Raw genomic sequence first — 17,023 nt, forward strand, 5'->3', positions numbered from 1 at the left:
CTTATCCGATATTCACTGCAGTGAACGACCCATAGCTTGGTTGAAAGTAACTGAAAACGTTGAAATACGTTTTTTAGTAGTTAAAGGCTGTCCTGTGAGAAATTAGGCCTCTCTATCCTCGCCCAGTCTGTGTGGAGAGGTGCTGAGATGAGAGGAGTGGAGAGAGTTTGACAGAAGAAGCCACTCAGATTGGATTGAGGGGACCCCCCTACCCCCTCAAATTAATGTGCATTATAAACTAGGTGGTTCGAGCAGTGATTGGCTGACAGCCGTGGTATATCACGGGTATGACAAAACATTTATTTTTACTGCTCTAATTACGTTGGTAACCAGTTTATAATAGCAATAAGGCACCTCGGAGGTTTGTAGTATATGGCTAATATACCACAGCTAAGGGCTGTATCCAGGTACTCTAAGTTGCGTCGTGATAAGAACAGCCCTTAGCTGTGGTATATTGGCCATATACCACACCTCCTCGTGCATTATTGCTGAAGTAGCCCCCTGATCACCACATCTGTCATGTTGTTTCACATTAGAGAGATTAAAGTAGATGTCACACGTCAAAATTTGATGGATGACCCTATGTGAACCTATGTGACCGCTATGTGAACCTAGGGGGCTGCCTGTCAGGACATCCTGATGGTTAGGTGGGGGTCTTTGGGTAAGGGTCCAGTTGTCAGGTCAACCGGTAATGATTTATGACCCAAGCCTGATTTATGACCCTATGTAATGATTTATGACCCTATGTCCTGTTGTAGCAGGCATGCCCATATTTGGGCTTCCGGTCAGGACATCCTGGCCTGGGGTGGGGGTCTTTGGGGTAAGTGTCAAGCTGTCAATGTCGTAAATCAAAAAAAGATCATGATTTATGACCCTATGTAGTGATTGATGCCCCAATGGTTTGTAGAATGGGGGCATGCCCATATTTGGGCTTCCGGTCAGGACATCCTGATGGTTAGGGGTGCTTTTTGGATAAGTAAGTGACCAGGTGTCATGTCAAACTGTTCCTGGATGTCTAGTGTTGGGGGTTGTTAATGAACATTTCAAAGAGGCTGGCTTTGCAGAAGCCTTATAAAGCCCCAGAACAATTCCTGTTTAAGACTGTACAAGATCTTAAGAATAACCATGGAATTTGGGATCGGTGACAAAGCAGTGATGACTGTAACAACTGAAGCGGGTCCTCGGTTGGTCCATAGAGCACGGGCCAAGTATCAACCCGCAATATATGATGCTCCAAAAAAACGTTTTTTAAATGTTTATAGAACCCAAATACCTCCATCAAATGCGCTGAAAGATCAAGTGTTGATGTCTAATGGACAGCTGTGGGGGTATCGGTTTGATTACGTGGCCTGTAGAGTGACCCTCTATACGGTAGCTGAAGGAGAAGAATATACAGACCAGACTGTAGGCTTGGAATATGGTGTTCAAGACTGGTCGGTTTTTCGCAAGGTTGTGTGTCCTGAACTGCGCCTTATCACCAAGGGGTATAGTGTGTTCACGGGCCACGAGACCCGTTGGGAAGGTACCCCTGACTCCTCAGGACGAATATTTCACAGGGTGAAAATACAAAGACAGAATGGACGTCCCTGCGGCTGCGTGGAGTTCTATATCGGCACCCAGGAAATCCGAAACCAAAACCTCAGGGAGGGGGGCCATACTGGGGATACCCGACTGCGTCTGCTTATTCCTTTTAAAAGTTGGGATGTAATGGAATTGAAAATGTTGCAGGCGTTGGATGATCTCTTTGTACAGAGCCAACAGCGGCAGAGCCTTGTTCATTTAAAGAAGTGCATAATATATACGAATCGTAAAGATTACGATGTAAAAGAGCCTCCAGAAGATACAGCGTCAGAAGAAAACTAAGTAAGCGGATGCTTTAACCACGCCCCCCCAGATACCCAATGGCCTTGTTCTACAATAAAAAGAAAAAAGCAGCCAGTTCTTCATTTCAGCATACACCATGGATCTCCAGACCATCTACGTGGACGCATCTACGTCATGGGGCCCCGAAACTAAGGACTCAATGCCTCACAGCCCTACACTCTACTCACCCCTGGCAAGACCCTCGACACCCCCTACATGTACCCAGCCTGAGGATGTGTTTGATGGGGTGGTCAGTACTATTTTTGTGGATACCATCAAGGCCTCTGTAGCTACACTTTTAGACTTGGTGATTGGCGACTATATAAGAGAAAAATGCATCGGCTGTGAGATCAATCACCCCAGCCAGCGTCGTCATCCTTGCCTATACGACCCTCCGAGATACTACTTTTTCAATCATTTTGAGGAGCTGGTGAAAAGACTGTGGTCCCGCAGGTTTATACCCTCGCTGGTCAGCGCCCTGGAGGCTATGGGTCTTGTGCCGTCTATCCCTAGAGTTTACGGGGTAACCGAGGCCTTCCTACATGAACTGAAGGAGGCAATTTTCATCCACGAGAAACTCAAAGAAATCCGACACACCCTGGTGGCCGACAACAAATACCGGGAAGCTGTGGTTGCTGATGTGGTGCTTTTCTGGCTCAATAAATCCCAAGAGACCGAGTAACATTTTGTTATTTAGACGTAAAAGCTATGGGTAACTATGTGTCTACGATGTTGGAGCGAATAAATACATTTTTTCTTTTGAGAGACCTTACAAATGTTATGCAACAGATTATTGAAAATAAAGTGAATAATGTATCGTTCTACACGACACACAATACCTGGGCTAATGTAGAGCGTTTGCTGAAAATGGAACAAATCATGAATCATGTACGACATACGGGTGGGAGTTTGCAATGGACACAAATGGTATCAAGAATTGTTGATGAGTCTGAAGAGCTAGAAGTAACTTTGGCTAAGATTTTGCATTATTTGTTTGAACCCCCATTTAATGTGAACGTGTATCATATTTGTTGTTTATATACTTATATATCCGACGTGTGTGTTTTAAAAATTCAGCGACACAAACCTGTAAATCTAAACCATATATACAGGGTGTTGCATGATGTGATTGTTGAGAAAACTGGGACTTGTATCTTGCAACAAATCCTGAATTGGTTGTATACGTAATACTTGGTGTTAAAAAAATAAAAATTCTCAAACTGAAATGTTGTCGTTATTTGAAAGTGGCTCATTAACGTTATTGTCCCTCAGAGAGGCAAGAAGGATGGCTGAACAGCTGTTGAAAAACATTTATTATAATCCCGCTAACCCCGGGTCTTATGGTGGTAAAGAGCGTTTACAGAGAGCAATAGCCGAAGAAACAGGTAGCCTGTTAAGCGATGCTAAAGTGAGTGAGTGGTTATCAGAGCAGGATGCCTATACTCTCCATAAATCTGTAAGAAAACAATTTCCAAGAAATAGAGTTTTTTCTACGCATCCCTTATCCCAATTTCAGGCGGATCTATGCGACATGCAGGCCCTTGCCGATAAAAATGATGGAAATCGCTACATGCTAACGGTTATAGATATTTTCTCTAAAGTAGCCTTTGTAAGGGTTTTAAAAAATAAGAGCGGGGCCGAGGTAACCCGGGCCTTTGACTCGATCTTGAAGGCAGGAGGAGCACCCAATAAAGTGCAGACTGATGGCGGAAAAGAATTCTTCAATAAAACATTTCAGAAGCTGATGAATAAGTATAAAATAATACATTTTGCTACAGGCTCTGATTTGAAAGCTTCGGTTGTGGAACGCTTTAATAGGACTTTGAAAGAGCGGATGTGGCGATATTTTACAGCTCACAACACCCACAGATATACAGACATAGTTCAGGATTTAGTAAACGGGTACAACCACAGCTTCCATAAGAGTATACGTATGAAGCCCTCTGACGTCTCTTCGGAAAACTCTTTTCAAGTCTTTAAAAATATGTATGGTTTGTTCCCACTTCGCCGTAAGAAAAAAATGACTTTTAAATTCCTAGTGGGTGACTTGGTTCGTATATCAAAGTTGAGGGGTGTTTTCGACAAAAAATACGAACAAGGCTTTAGCTCGGAGTTGTTTACCGTTACCGAATGTCTGCCACGCATTCCCCCGGTCTACAAATTAAAAGATTATGACGGGGATCTTATAGAGGGATCTTTTTATGAGAAGGAATTACAGAAGGTCCAGTTGGGTAAAGACAAAGTCTTTCACGTGGAGGAGATTCTAGATCAGAAGAGAGAAAAGGGTAAAAAATGGTTGCTGGTCCGCTGGAAAAACTGGCCTCAAAAGTTCAACAGTTGGGTATTGGAGCATGATGTGGTGGAGGCAACGGGGATTAATTTAAACCCCTAGTCATGATAACTAGCGCATCAGTCGCGTGTACACAGTTGGGCATCATGGAACACAGCGGCTTCTACCTGACTCTCCCCAGTAATGCGTCGGCACAGATATATCGTAATAATCAGAGTTCGAAGTATACAACCAATTTTCCAAAGCCTATAGAGTTATCAGAGGCTTGGGAAGTAGGTCTCAGCGAGATTACATACCCCCATAGTTGGTATAATATCAAAGCTAAGGACCGTGATTTTTATTGCAAAAGGTTATCGGAACCTGCAAAACTTATTAAGCTTAAAAAAGGTTTCTATAGAACCGTCGACAGGATCGTCTCAGAGTTGAATGAACACCTAACCCTGAACAAGATGGAAATATTCCTATTCTACAATCCAATCCATAAAAGGATACAAATCTCAGGGCCTGCTAACGGAGGTATAAAGACCAGCGGTAATTTATCCTACATGTTGGGGATGGGTCCCAATAAATGGACGTATGTGAACGATAAATTATTCCCATTCCCTGCGGATATACATGCAGGATTTTACAACATATTTGTGTATACCGACATCATAACCTATCAAAGGGTCGGAGACAGCTGTGTGCCCCTCCTGCGAACAGTTCATATAGACGGAAAGGATGGGGACATCGTCACTGTCAATTATGACAAGCCGCACTACGTACATGTCAGCAAGAACTATATTGAAAACATTCTGGTTGAGCTTAAAACGGATCAGAACGAAAACATTGAATTTACTTATGGTAAAACGATTGTAAAACTCCACTTTAGACCCACCAAAACCTCTCTACATATATAATATCTGTATTATATTTATAAACATAATACAAATAAAAGAGTTATGGAGCACCATCAGCTCGACCCTAACCGTTATGTTTCATACTATGTGGATCAAGTTGGTAATGGACTACCAGGATATCATGGAGCACCGACAATGTATGGTGCGGGGATAGGCGGTATATTCCGTAACCTCTTCAGGATGGTTTTACCGTTTATGAAGAGGGGCTTCAGCATAGCCAAACCACATTTAAAATCCGCGGCTAAAAATATAGTAAGTGAGGTTGTAGCCAATGCTATGACCCGAAGGGCGTCACCAGATGTGGAGCATCAAGAAGGCTCGGGGCTTATGATATTGTCTCGAAGACCAAAAAAGAGACCCCCAGGTTTAAGACGCAGGCCGGCACCTAAAAAGCGGCGGTTAACTGTTAAAAGAACCTCAGTAAGTCAAAGACGTGGTAAAGTGAGGAGGTCTGAACCAAAACAGGCTAAAAGAATACTAGGAAGTATTTTCTAAAAGAATAAGTGACATGGCTCTTTTACATCGAATGTCCTCTGAAGCTATAAAGACAGAACTCGATCTTTTCACGGCCCCTTTAACGCAGCATTCAATAGATAGATCCAGTTATGTGGAGATAGCCCCTCTCTCTGCTATTACCGATAACGGGCCTATCGAATTTTTCATACCAGGCCACGGTGACAACTATCTGGACCTCAACAACACCTTGGTGCATTTACGTCTAAAAGTGACCAAAAGAGATGGGTCTAATATTGCAGGCGATGCCAAAGTGAGTCTCATTAATTACCCCTTGGCCACCATTTTCTCCCAAGTTGATGTGACTTTGGGTGAACGCCTAATCAGTCAAAGCAGCGCCACATACCCATATAGAGCCATCATGGAGTGTTTACTAAACTACTCCGAAGACACTCTCAAAACACAATTTAGCGCCGGGCTGTTTAGCAAGGATACTGCAGGAGCCTCTATGGAATCGACAGACCCTTCCACCGGTGCAAACAAAGGACTAGCGGCACGAGCTCGCTACTGCGCCGAATCTCGAGAGTTTCATTTGCTAGGCCCTATACACTCTGACATTTTCTTTCAAGAACGGTTACTCTTAAATTCGGTTGATTTAAGATTAAAATTAACCAGGGCCAAGGATGATTTTTGCCTGATGTCTCCCCAAGACGGGGATTTTAGTTTGAAAGTGTTGGGGGCCACCCTTTTTATTAAAAAAGTGTCTGTATCTCCGGCCGTACGCCTGGGTCACTCACATGCTTTGATGAAAGGAAATGCCCTTTACCCTCTCCAAAGAATTACCATGAAAACCTTTAGCATACCTGTGGGCAGTAGAATCTGCAGTCAAGAAAACCTATTTCTAGGCCCTTTACCTAGATATGTGGTTATAGGTCTGGTTGATCACGCCTCTAATACGGGGAGTTTAGATAAAAACCCCTTTAATTTTCAACACTTCAATGCAGAGTATGTAGCTCTCTGTCAGGACGGACGTCAGGTTCCTGCTAAGGCTTTCCAACCCCAATTTAACAACAACATATCTGTGCGAGAATTTTACAATCTATTCCTGGCTACAGGGAGGCATCTAAAAGATCTCTCTTTACCTATTGACAGAAATGATTTTGCAGAGGGTTACACATTGTATGCTTTCAATTTATCCCCTGATGATGACACCTCAGGAAATCTGTCTGTGGTGTCCCAAGGTAACCTCAGGCTGGAAATGCGTTTCCGTACACCTTTAGCCTGTACAGTTAGCATGATTGTTTACGCATGCTCTGATTCAATCTTGGAAGTGAATGCCCGAAGACAGGTCTTAGTGGATTATTATTAAGGACCTTTGAGCAAAGACATGAATACCCAAGAGTTGGAAGGGCTCATGAGCCGCTTGATTGGAAAACAATTTTGTGGAGTGATGGCTTGTGATGAATTACCTATTGAGATATGGCCTGAGAGGCCTGCAATGTTTATTGTCAATACCCATCCTAAACACATGCCTGGTGAACATTGGCTAGCTATGACATTAGAACAGGAAGGTGGAAGAAAAATCTCAACTTTTTTTGATTCCTATGGCTTTCCCCCCGGTTTTTCACATTTCCCTAAATCTATTAAAGATTTTTTGACCCTAAACGGTTCAAAGATCTACTACAGCATCAAACAAGTGCAAGATAACCTTTCCACTACATGCGGTCACCACTGTGTATTTTACCTGTGCCAAAGAGCCCGGGGAGTTTCTTTTGAAGATGTTATGTTTCTTTATAAGGATGATTTAAGAAGTAATGATAACTTTGTATCTTGTTTTGTTAGAAAATATCAAAAGTGTTCAAATGTGTGTCGTTTAAGAACGCGTAATCAAGGCGTATGCTCACGTCATATGTTTCAAGAATGCCACAAATGTTAAATTGCTTATTTTTCAAATAAAACATTTTATTGAATTTAATCATAGTCATTCAAAAGTCATTTTCAAAAGTCTAACCACGCCGAGAGATCGGGATTAGGAAAAGGTCCTGAGACGTTCATGGGAGTAAATGAGTTAGCATCATCGCTTTCATAGGGGGACGGTGTCGTTGGGGCATCTTTAGGGGTGCTGTATCTCGTTGAAGGCTTTTGTTTTAAAGCTTGAATCTGTTGACGAAGCTTATGGTTGGGTACACCGGAGAGGGGAATGTTCAGGATTGCCAGGGCCTTAAGAAACTGACGCCAGCCGGGAGGCCTTCGGTCATCAGCAACCTTGTGGGCAGCCGTGGTACTTTTAAGTAAGTCCACCATATGGGACCCCCTAACAACAGCGCCCTGAAGTATAAACTCTCCAGAATCGTTCCAAGCAGCTAACCCCTTTGAGTCTTTTATCTTGTTCATAATGTATTTAACATTCTTCCTGTTACGTAAAGGCACATGTGTCAGTAGGTCATGCATAACTTTATCTTCAAAAGGCATTTGAGCTTCACCAGACATAGGATCTTCACTAGGTAAGATCGCCGGTACAGGCCTTACCGGGGCCTGGCTATCGTTAGGTTCGACATCTGTTAAAGGGTCCGGTAGGGAAAGTGTTAAATGGTTGGTCTCTCTCTCCCCTTGCTTTACCAGAGTCAAATATCTTTGCATTAGGTTTGTGTATTTTTGGATCTTATCATAGGGGTTCAATCCTTTTCGGTTCAAAACATCCTTCATGGCCGTATCCAAATCATTTTCAGCTGTTTGTCTGATATTTTCAGGACCCTGCATTTGATTTTTAAGTCTATCCAACTCTTGTTGTGGCACCAAGTACATTTTAGTGGCCATCACACCGCGTGTTCAACCCCCACGTCTGGCCGCAATAAGGCTGGTGATGAAGGGCACGGCTATACTGAGTAAAGGTATAAGAAAACCCCCAGACTGTTGTATACTATGTCTTTTCTTTTGAAGACTGGCCCTTTTATTGGCAAAGAGTTTGATCGCGGTCTTTTGTCTCTTTAATTTTTTCAATTGGTTCAGGGTGAGTGGAATGCGTCCTTTGAGAAGATTCAAAGCAATCTCACATAAGGCTAATATGAGATCTGAAGAACAACTACCCAAGATGGCCTTCCGTCCTTTAGCTGTAGACCCAACTAGCCTTGTCAAGAGGGGCAGGTTTCTTTTTAAACGCAGAGACATAGCGTTTACTTTTTAGGAAGGTATGCAGCAGGCCGCTCCCACGGAAACAGCCCTGTACGTAGCCTAAGGTGTTCTGGAGTATTTGCTTTTAAATCCACGATTAAATAAGAAAATGGCTCTTTGGTAGCGTCCTCATAGCTCTCCATAAAGTATGATTTCCGTCCAGGGTACATCTGCTGAGCTAGAGTGCTAATTTGCAGTTTGTCTCTAGGATTTTTAAACAATACCATGTAGTTGGCATTCAAGCTAATGGTCCGACTATTTTTACCTTGGTGAAACACATTCTGGACCAAGTAAAGCACGGACAGGTTTCTATGATGAGTATATTGGGTAAAAGCTCGTGCAATTTCGGGGTGTTCGCTACCAGCAAATAGCATATCGTCCAAAACCAGCAGATTATATTTATGTGGGGGGAGAAGTTCATCATCAGACAGAGATTCGGGTATTCCTTCAACAAACTTGATTTTTATTGTCTTCAATAATTCATCATACAGAGGTTGGTAACATGAATAACACCATACAATATTGTCAGGCTTTTGAGATAACACATGTTCAGAATTCTCTAAAATACTTTTTACAAAAAAAGTTTTACCACTGTTTGATGGGCCTGCAATTAAGGCCGAAAAGGGCAGTTTTAAACGGGGGTCAAAATCCTCGACAGCCGTCATTATATCTTAAGCTTTAAGACACACTGGGGCTTGTAGCATAAGTCAGTAGCCAAAGGGCAATGTGGTACCGTCAGGCAATAGCCGTCTCTTGTCATAGACTACCCTGAATCTTTTAGTGAGTGGGGCGTTTCTTAGATGGAACCCCTTTTTATCCCTCACTATTTTGTTGTAGGAGGTCAAAATCTCCAAGTCACTATTCTTGTCATTTACGAACCCGTCGACCAAGCGCGTGATTGATTCCAAGTTTACACGCGGGGCATTTTCGTAGTTTTGAGTCACGCCTTTGGCTTTCAACACCACGTGATTGTCTTTAGTCCTAAAAGCATAGCTTTTGGGCCCACATGAGGACCATTCTGTGATATGGTCACCCTCGGCGAGTTCACTAGTTAAACCCCCAAGATAGTTGCTAAGTGGGGGGGTCCAATCCCCCGGCTTGCTTACATAGACCACAGAGTCTGTGTCGTGGTAAAGAACCCGCCGCTGAAGCTGTTCCATGAGGGTGTACAGTTCAAGTCGGGCATAGGCTGTGGTAAATGCTGCAAGAAACACATTTACATTACCTGGGGGTAGAACCCACTTTGGGTTGCGCCGCCATTGCACCAAGGCAATGTCTTGACTCAAGAATGAAAAATGTGAAATTTCGTATTGGTCCGAAAAAACAAATTCCAAAAATTCTTCCGGGTCTTTAATGATCGAAGTTGTTAGCATATTGCTTCTCTGCGCTAACTTCCCCCAAAGGGAGTTCAAGTACAATTTCGAAACATTTCTTTTGGTTTTGTTGACCTGTATTCTGTCAGGGTCAAGAAGTATGCCTTCTCTGTCATGGTAGTCTTGAATGTACTTCTCTTTACTTTCTTGATCTGTGACCGATGCTGGATAGCCTGAAGCCATCTGCTTGCATCTCAAGAAGGTCTTGATGTACTCTTTAAAAAGTGTGTCTGATTTCCTGGAAAAGTTCCACACTTCAAAGATTTTGGCCACACGATACCCCTTCTCCAAAGCCTTAGAGAATTCAGCGGTGACCCAGACACCTGTCAGGGCTCTTTCTTGATCTGAGTGATCACATGGGTTTTCCTGGTTGTTGTTTTCACAGCATGTGCGACAAAGGGGAAAGAAAAGTTTTCCTTTAGACCCCTTGTAAGGCAGCACAGGTATAAACAGACCCCTAGGAGGGTAGACCGTCGCTTTGATTAAACCAAAATAATTTTGGGGTTCGTCAAAGTCGCTGTGAATAATTTCAGGATGCCCTATAGGATAGCATGAGGAACTCATTACATGAGGATATAGGGATGTAAAATCTACATAGCCTATTGTCTCGTCGGGTTGAGCTACATAACGCAATGTCAAAGCATTGGTCCTGCCTCCAAACAAGGCCTGTCTCGGTTCCAGGGGCTCTGGAGGGTCATATTGGGTAAGGAAGGCCTGAACATGAGGATCCGCCTTTTTCAGGGCTGTCCATTCGTGTTCCCACAAAACCACAACTTTTAACCCGTATGTAGCCTTTAAAGAATTCAGTTTGTCTTGAAACTCTTGGTACATTTCCCCAAAAGTCTTTTGGGTTAGGACACACATGGCCTGGGGGACAAAGCATAATTTACAACCGTGGAAGAAACAACCGTTGTACTCATACACTGTCTCAACACCGTCAATCTGTGTGTATCCATCTACATGGTAAGGCCCAAAAGCCTTCTCCCCCCGATTCAAAGCATGTTGGATAAAAACATTTTTATCCTGGGCTAGGTACTCCAACCATTGAATGGAGCCACTAGAGTAGGCCTTGAATTGTCGTCGGTAGTTGTCTGGCGATGGGATCGCTATAGATGCTGGAGTTAGATAGTGTGTACGATAGGTTTTCATGCACGCGGATGCAATAGTTGTACAGCTCCAGGGGTCAATGCCTGCATCTTTGATTACCTCTTCTCTGAATCTGAGGCATCCTTCACGTAGTATAACCACGTCATTGTCACAGTATGATTCCATCTCTTTATGAAAATCAAAAGTTCCATGTCTTACTGTCTCGTACCACGTCATGAATTTCTCACGCTCTTTGGTAGACATTTGATCACAACCGTACATTTCGGGGGCTGGATAAGCTCCTATATAATGTAGATTCTCCTCAGATGTGAAGAAGTGGGGGAAATAGCCTTTGACCGAGTTTTCAAAACCCAAGGCCTCTGGCATTTGAGCCAATCTCATGGGTAAGAAGCTTAAGCTGTCAATGTATCTCTGTTTGAAGGCGTGGTCAACAAAACATAAGATTTTACTCCCTTGAGCAATGACACTGGGCGCCACGCCTTGCTGTATCAAAGGGTTCAGAAGCAGATAGGAGTCATAGGCTCGCGCATTGTGAGCTATAAACGTGAAGTTTCTGTACTGGGCCTTTCTAAAATGTTTTAGAAAGAGTCGGGCGCAATCGGGCCCCTCGGCCGACCACTTTTCACCGGTGAAAGTCATGGTAGATACAAAAATAGGCAAGTGAACCCCTGATTGCTGATTTGTCTCAAAATCATAAAAAACATATTTCTCTGTATGTTCATCTTCAGCCAAGGGCTGAATGTAACACTCATGTGTTACTTCTTGAACAACTTCTGCGTCTCTGCTTTTCAAGGGCCCTTTACAGATTGGGCAATGTATGATTCCACAAACATGGGGTTTAGGGCTGTCTATTTTAAGGTTGTAATTGCAATGACATTTTGGACATTTCTTGTTAATGTCACAAATGCTTACAGATTTACAGGCCTTGGGGTGCCATGTTTCAGTTTTGTGTTTTTCGTAACAGTAGGCCGAACGACATGTGCGGTGACAATCCTCACAGGGTGTCAAGTTTAGCGGTTGCATAGGGCAATGTTTATCCAGACATACTGAACAGTTATAACGGCACGAGTGCCCCCCCTTGCGGGTGTAGCCGGTATGACAGGCTGGACAGACATATGGGGCGCCTAAAAATGCTGTGATGTTAGTTACGGCATAGTAATGCTCATTTTGCACATAAAAGTACATAGTCTTAGGGTGTGGCTCTTGTATATTTTGGAACTTCAAGAGAGCGTCATTAGCCCTGCTGTGGTACAAAACCACAATCTTGATATTCAGAAAGTTTTCAAATTTGCCTATGTCTGAGAAAGCCACAGCCTCCTGTATACCTAAACCCACAGCCTTTTGTAGCTCTTGAGCTTTCTGTAACGCTTCGCGCTCTGTACATCCTGGGCTGAGTAAGTGGGCCAAACCTATGGCAAAGCATAGCTTATTACCATGATTGTGAACGATTATGAGGTAGGCCTTTTTATTGCTTATGATTTCGGACTGCATCAGGCTATCGAGTTTACGTCTCTGCCCGCCGCCCCCTTGTGGTGGCCGGACTAATTGTACTACAAGTTCGAGGGTCCTATCTGCTAGCACGTTTAAATTTGACTGAACAAGGCGTTCTAGCAGGTTAACAAATTGTTCAAGATCTGCTTCACCCCTATTTAAAATAAGCGACACACGGCTCTGCAGACTGTCTCCAAAAATTTCCAACTGTAAGGTATCCCTTGGTTGGCTATAAGCTCTAACTCTATCTACCAGTTCATTCAAAGTGTCCATAAGCATTACGTAAAACACAGCATATTCCCGAATCTGACCCCCCCATGCGAAATTGAAAAACTGTCGAACCTCAATATTGTGGAATTTATTTCGATACAAAACATGTTCACTGCGATCAAGACCATCCCCATCCTGATTTGCTAGACAATTGTCCAACTGTTCAAAAACATCGTATTGGGTTTCAGACTCTTCAGACATGGGTGTTAAAGGCTGGCTTAGAGGTGTAGGTGGTGCAGAATTAAACCTAGGGCTTTCGTTCTGTACATTGTGATCAAGACCTTCCCGCTCCAGATTTGATAGACATTTGTTCAGCTGTTCAAAAACATCGTATTGGGTTTCCTCTTCGAACAAGGGTGTTAAAGGATGGCTTAGAGGTGTAGGGGGTGCAGAATTAAACCTTGGGCTCTCGTTCATCTGGGTAATTAAAGATATGATTGATTCGGGTATCTGTGATAACCTGTTTTCATCTGCAGACCCTGACTCATTCATACGTGTAATAATTTCAATGAGTTCGGAGGGAATCTGGGATAATAGGTTTTCATCTATAGCCCCTATGTCAATTAGCCCAGAATCATTCATATGGTTAATTATATCTTGGAGCTCTGTAGGGATTTCCGCTAAGAGGGTTTCAATTGTCTCGCTTAGGTCTATAGGGGGCGCCATTTCTCTACTTAAGGATGTGTGTGCTTGTGTTTTTTTTTTTTTACATATGTGTTTTTTAACGGAGGTATTTGCTTGTTTTAACCCTACTGTTGTTTAACATGCGGGGAAGCTCTCTACGCCAGAATGACACATCCTGATTGTATTGATGTTCGAATAGAATACCCATACGACGTTGAAGTAAAGCCTTTCGTGATTTTAAACCCTGTGTAAAAGCCTTGAAAAGCACGGCTTGGTCTATTTCACAAGAGGCTGTTGCCCCACCAGAATTGGCCGCTTCAATAAGGTTGGCCACTTCACAGAACATCAAATCGTCTACCTCAGAAATGTCATTTAAAACTTTGAAATCATCAGGCTTCGCTGTTCTGGTGACTGGGGTCTTTGGCGCCTCTTCGGGATCTAGATGTGTAGCTTCTTGGATGTCTTTATAAGCCGGCGAGGAGTCTGCATTAAAAAATAATACATACAGAAAAATAGGTTATTAACCCTAAAATATGTTTGATAAAAATGTAAAATACATTTCAGATATAAGCCTATATATTAACAATACATTAATTAAATACCTCGGCTTTTTTGAAGAGGGCTGTTCTGAAGAAGCTCTGAGAACTCGGGAACATGTCTTTGGGCAACCCTAATTATAGCATCTGCCTGGTCTGTAGCTTGTGAGCCTGAAAGTAAAAAAAAAAAAAAAACACCATTAGTCCATGTTTAAACATATTCAGGCATAAAAATAAAATATATATATAAATGATAATTGATTCATACCTTGTCCTTGTAACGCTGTCTCGTGAATACCCTCCCAGTAGTATTGTTCGGGTGAAGCGGACCTGTGGATCTGGGCCCTGATTGTCCGTTGGTGTTTAATAGGGGGCGTCCAACGGTCCTGGGTCAGGGGAGTTGACAGGCCGTTTAAAGTCTCTGTTTGCGGCTTGTGTGTAAATACATCCTGGGAGTAGGGCACAATTGTCTCGTAGGCATATCCTTCACAGAAACCGTGTAGACTCCCTATGGCACCCGTTCTAGGATGTATTTCAGCTGTAAACACATAAAATAACTTTTAATATAAGATGCCTACACTTTTTGTTTTTAAGGTATAAATATTCTTACGGAATTCTTGAATCTTACTTACTACAATTCAGGGTCGGCGTTGGGATGTAAACAATTTGTTCCGGAGACCCTACGGCCGGTTCGAGTTCAGTTATATCTCGGAGAATCTGAGTGAAGGTTTGAGAATCTAAAAAAACATTAGATAATATTAAAGCTCTAATCATTTTAGCTAATATTGACATTTTATACGTTAAGAATCCGGGCCCTAAGGCCTGTTTAATATTTCTATAACATACAACGTTTTCAAACAATTCCCAAGAACAAACAAATCTAATATATAGCATATGTAAATATTTATTTCAAGAACTAACCTTGAGAAATATCCATGAGGAGGGTTTTTACCAGATGATCTTTTTTAACGGGGTCCGTCCGATAACTATTCCTGGGGGAATGCTGTAGGGTAAATGCGCGAAAACGAAGCTAACAGGGGGACCTGTTTTGCTTAGCTTTTGTAGCCGTATGACTCGCGTGGTGTCGTATTTTTTCGCGCTAAAACCGCCTCAAAGTTATCTTTGAAGCCTAAGACATGTGGTTCAAACACCTGCCATTTGGTTCAAACATAGGGTATTGGGGGGGTGTCTAAACATTAGGTATCTTTTTGATATTCTAAAATCTCCGGGGGCTAGCATCTAGATGCTGGGGGTGGGGAGGTCTCGACATCGCTGGGCTGAATGATTTTTAGGCATCTGTTTTGCCAGATAGTGTAAACCTTGGTTTCAAACGACCCCCATGCATAGAGAGCCTTGAGCGCAGATGCAAGGGTATTTTTTTAACAAACACACCCGACCCTTTTTTCTCTGTTTTTGAAACACACACACACACACGCGCGCACATTGCGCAAGTTTTTTTCTCAGGGACCGACTGCGCTAAGAGTGAACAAACGCGAGAGTTCCTGACATGGTAAGATTCTGATTTTAAAACCATTTATTTCATTCAAAATATTTAGTACATACATTTTATAGCCTTACATTATTAAGGTATTTTACAATGCCGTTCTTACAGATCCAGGGATCTGATGCAACCACCCCCCATTGTCAGTGTCCAGTTGGTCATCAAAATGCCGGGATCTCTTGCCAGGCTCAGCAACACTTGGTAAGTTTTCACTCCAGGGGTAGATCCGACGTCTGGCCTTTTGGTCTTGACTCTGTCTCAAGGAAAGCCTCGCCCAGCGCTGTAACTGTTCACCATTTTGGAAGAGAATGTCCAGCTTATTCATAAGGGTTATGAAAATTGGATAATCCACCCATTTAAAACTAAACACAGGAATAAAAAAGTTTACATGTTTGCGTGCTCTGGAAGCTACAGGAGAATTGACAGACTTTGTAGCATTAGACTTATCATAAAGGTCACAGGCTAAAATTGTCACTTTGTTGTCAGGGCTATAGTCCATTGAAGCAATTCTTAGAGCCTTGAGATCACTGCGGCCGCAGACCTGTTCTTCCAAAGCATATCCTGGCACATTTGTACCACTCAGGACCTGTTCAATTTTACAAAGCGCCAGCCTGATGTTTAGCCATTCTCTCATCCCCAGAGCCGGGGGAAAACTCCCAGGTTTTGCCTGATAAAGGGGTTTGGGTCCACTGTCTGTGAATATCTTTACCGTAGAATCCTCCGGGTGGAATATGTAAGACATGTGGCCCTCACTCGTACCCAAAAATCCTTTAAAACATTCTGGAGCTTCACACAGAACTTTTTCAAGGCTTTGGTCACTGGGTTCATGACAAGCCGTGCATAACATCCCTAAAATTGGCATAGGTGTCATTTTTGTTTAATATTCAGGGGGGTTATCATGTACAGGCTTAAACAGGTATTGTTCAGCCGCTTTATAAGGGGCATTAACCACCCCCAAACCGTGAGAAACAGGTTGACCTGACACCTGGTCACTTACTCAACCCTACCCCCCTAACCACCACGATGTCCTGACCTGAAACCCAAATATTGACATGCACCCTTCTACATGACATAGGGTCATAAATCATTACATAGGGTCATAAATCAGGCTTGGGTCATAAATCATTACCGGTTGACCTGACAACTGGACCCTTACCCAAAGACCCCCACCTAACCATCAGGATGTCCTGACAGGCAGCCCCTTAGGTTCACATAGCGGTCACATAGGTTCACATAGGGTCATCCATCAAATTTTGACGTGTGACATCTACTTTAATCTCTCTCACATTCACAGCCTGGAAATACACACTTCCTTTAAAATGTTAAGAGGGGTGGGTGTGTGTGTGTGTATGGGTGTGTACACGTGTTTCTCTGTCTGCTACAGGTTTAGTTTCCTGTTCTTAACCACAGCGGTAACAATGAGGATTCATTTAGCCTCTGATGCA

The 17,023-nt window shown here is 42.9% G+C and overlaps 1 protein-coding gene across 1 annotated transcript; it reads right to left on the reverse strand.

Annotated features, from left to right (window-relative positions):
• Positions 1 to 80: 80 nt before the first annotated feature.
• On the reverse strand, positions 81 to 15,002 carry LOC120058748. The gene is made up of 5 exons (XM_039007489.1): positions 14,710 to 15,002; positions 14,346 to 14,615; positions 14,144 to 14,248; positions 13,656 to 14,024; positions 81 to 142 (listed from the first exon to the last, which is right to left on the reverse strand). Exons 1-5 carry the CDS (start codon positions 14,969 to 14,971, stop codon positions 81 to 83), a joined length of 1,068 nt encoding a protein of 355 aa, XP_038863417.1. The 5' UTR covers positions 14,972 to 15,002.
• Between the last annotated feature and the right edge of the window lie 2,021 nt (positions 15,003 to 17,023).

Source organism: Salvelinus namaycush, chromosome 14 (genome assembly GCF_016432855.1).
Source record: "Salvelinus namaycush isolate Seneca chromosome 14, SaNama_1.0, whole genome shotgun sequence".
In the NCBI taxonomy this organism is placed as follows: Eukaryota; Metazoa; Chordata; class Actinopteri; order Salmoniformes; family Salmonidae; genus Salvelinus; species Salvelinus namaycush.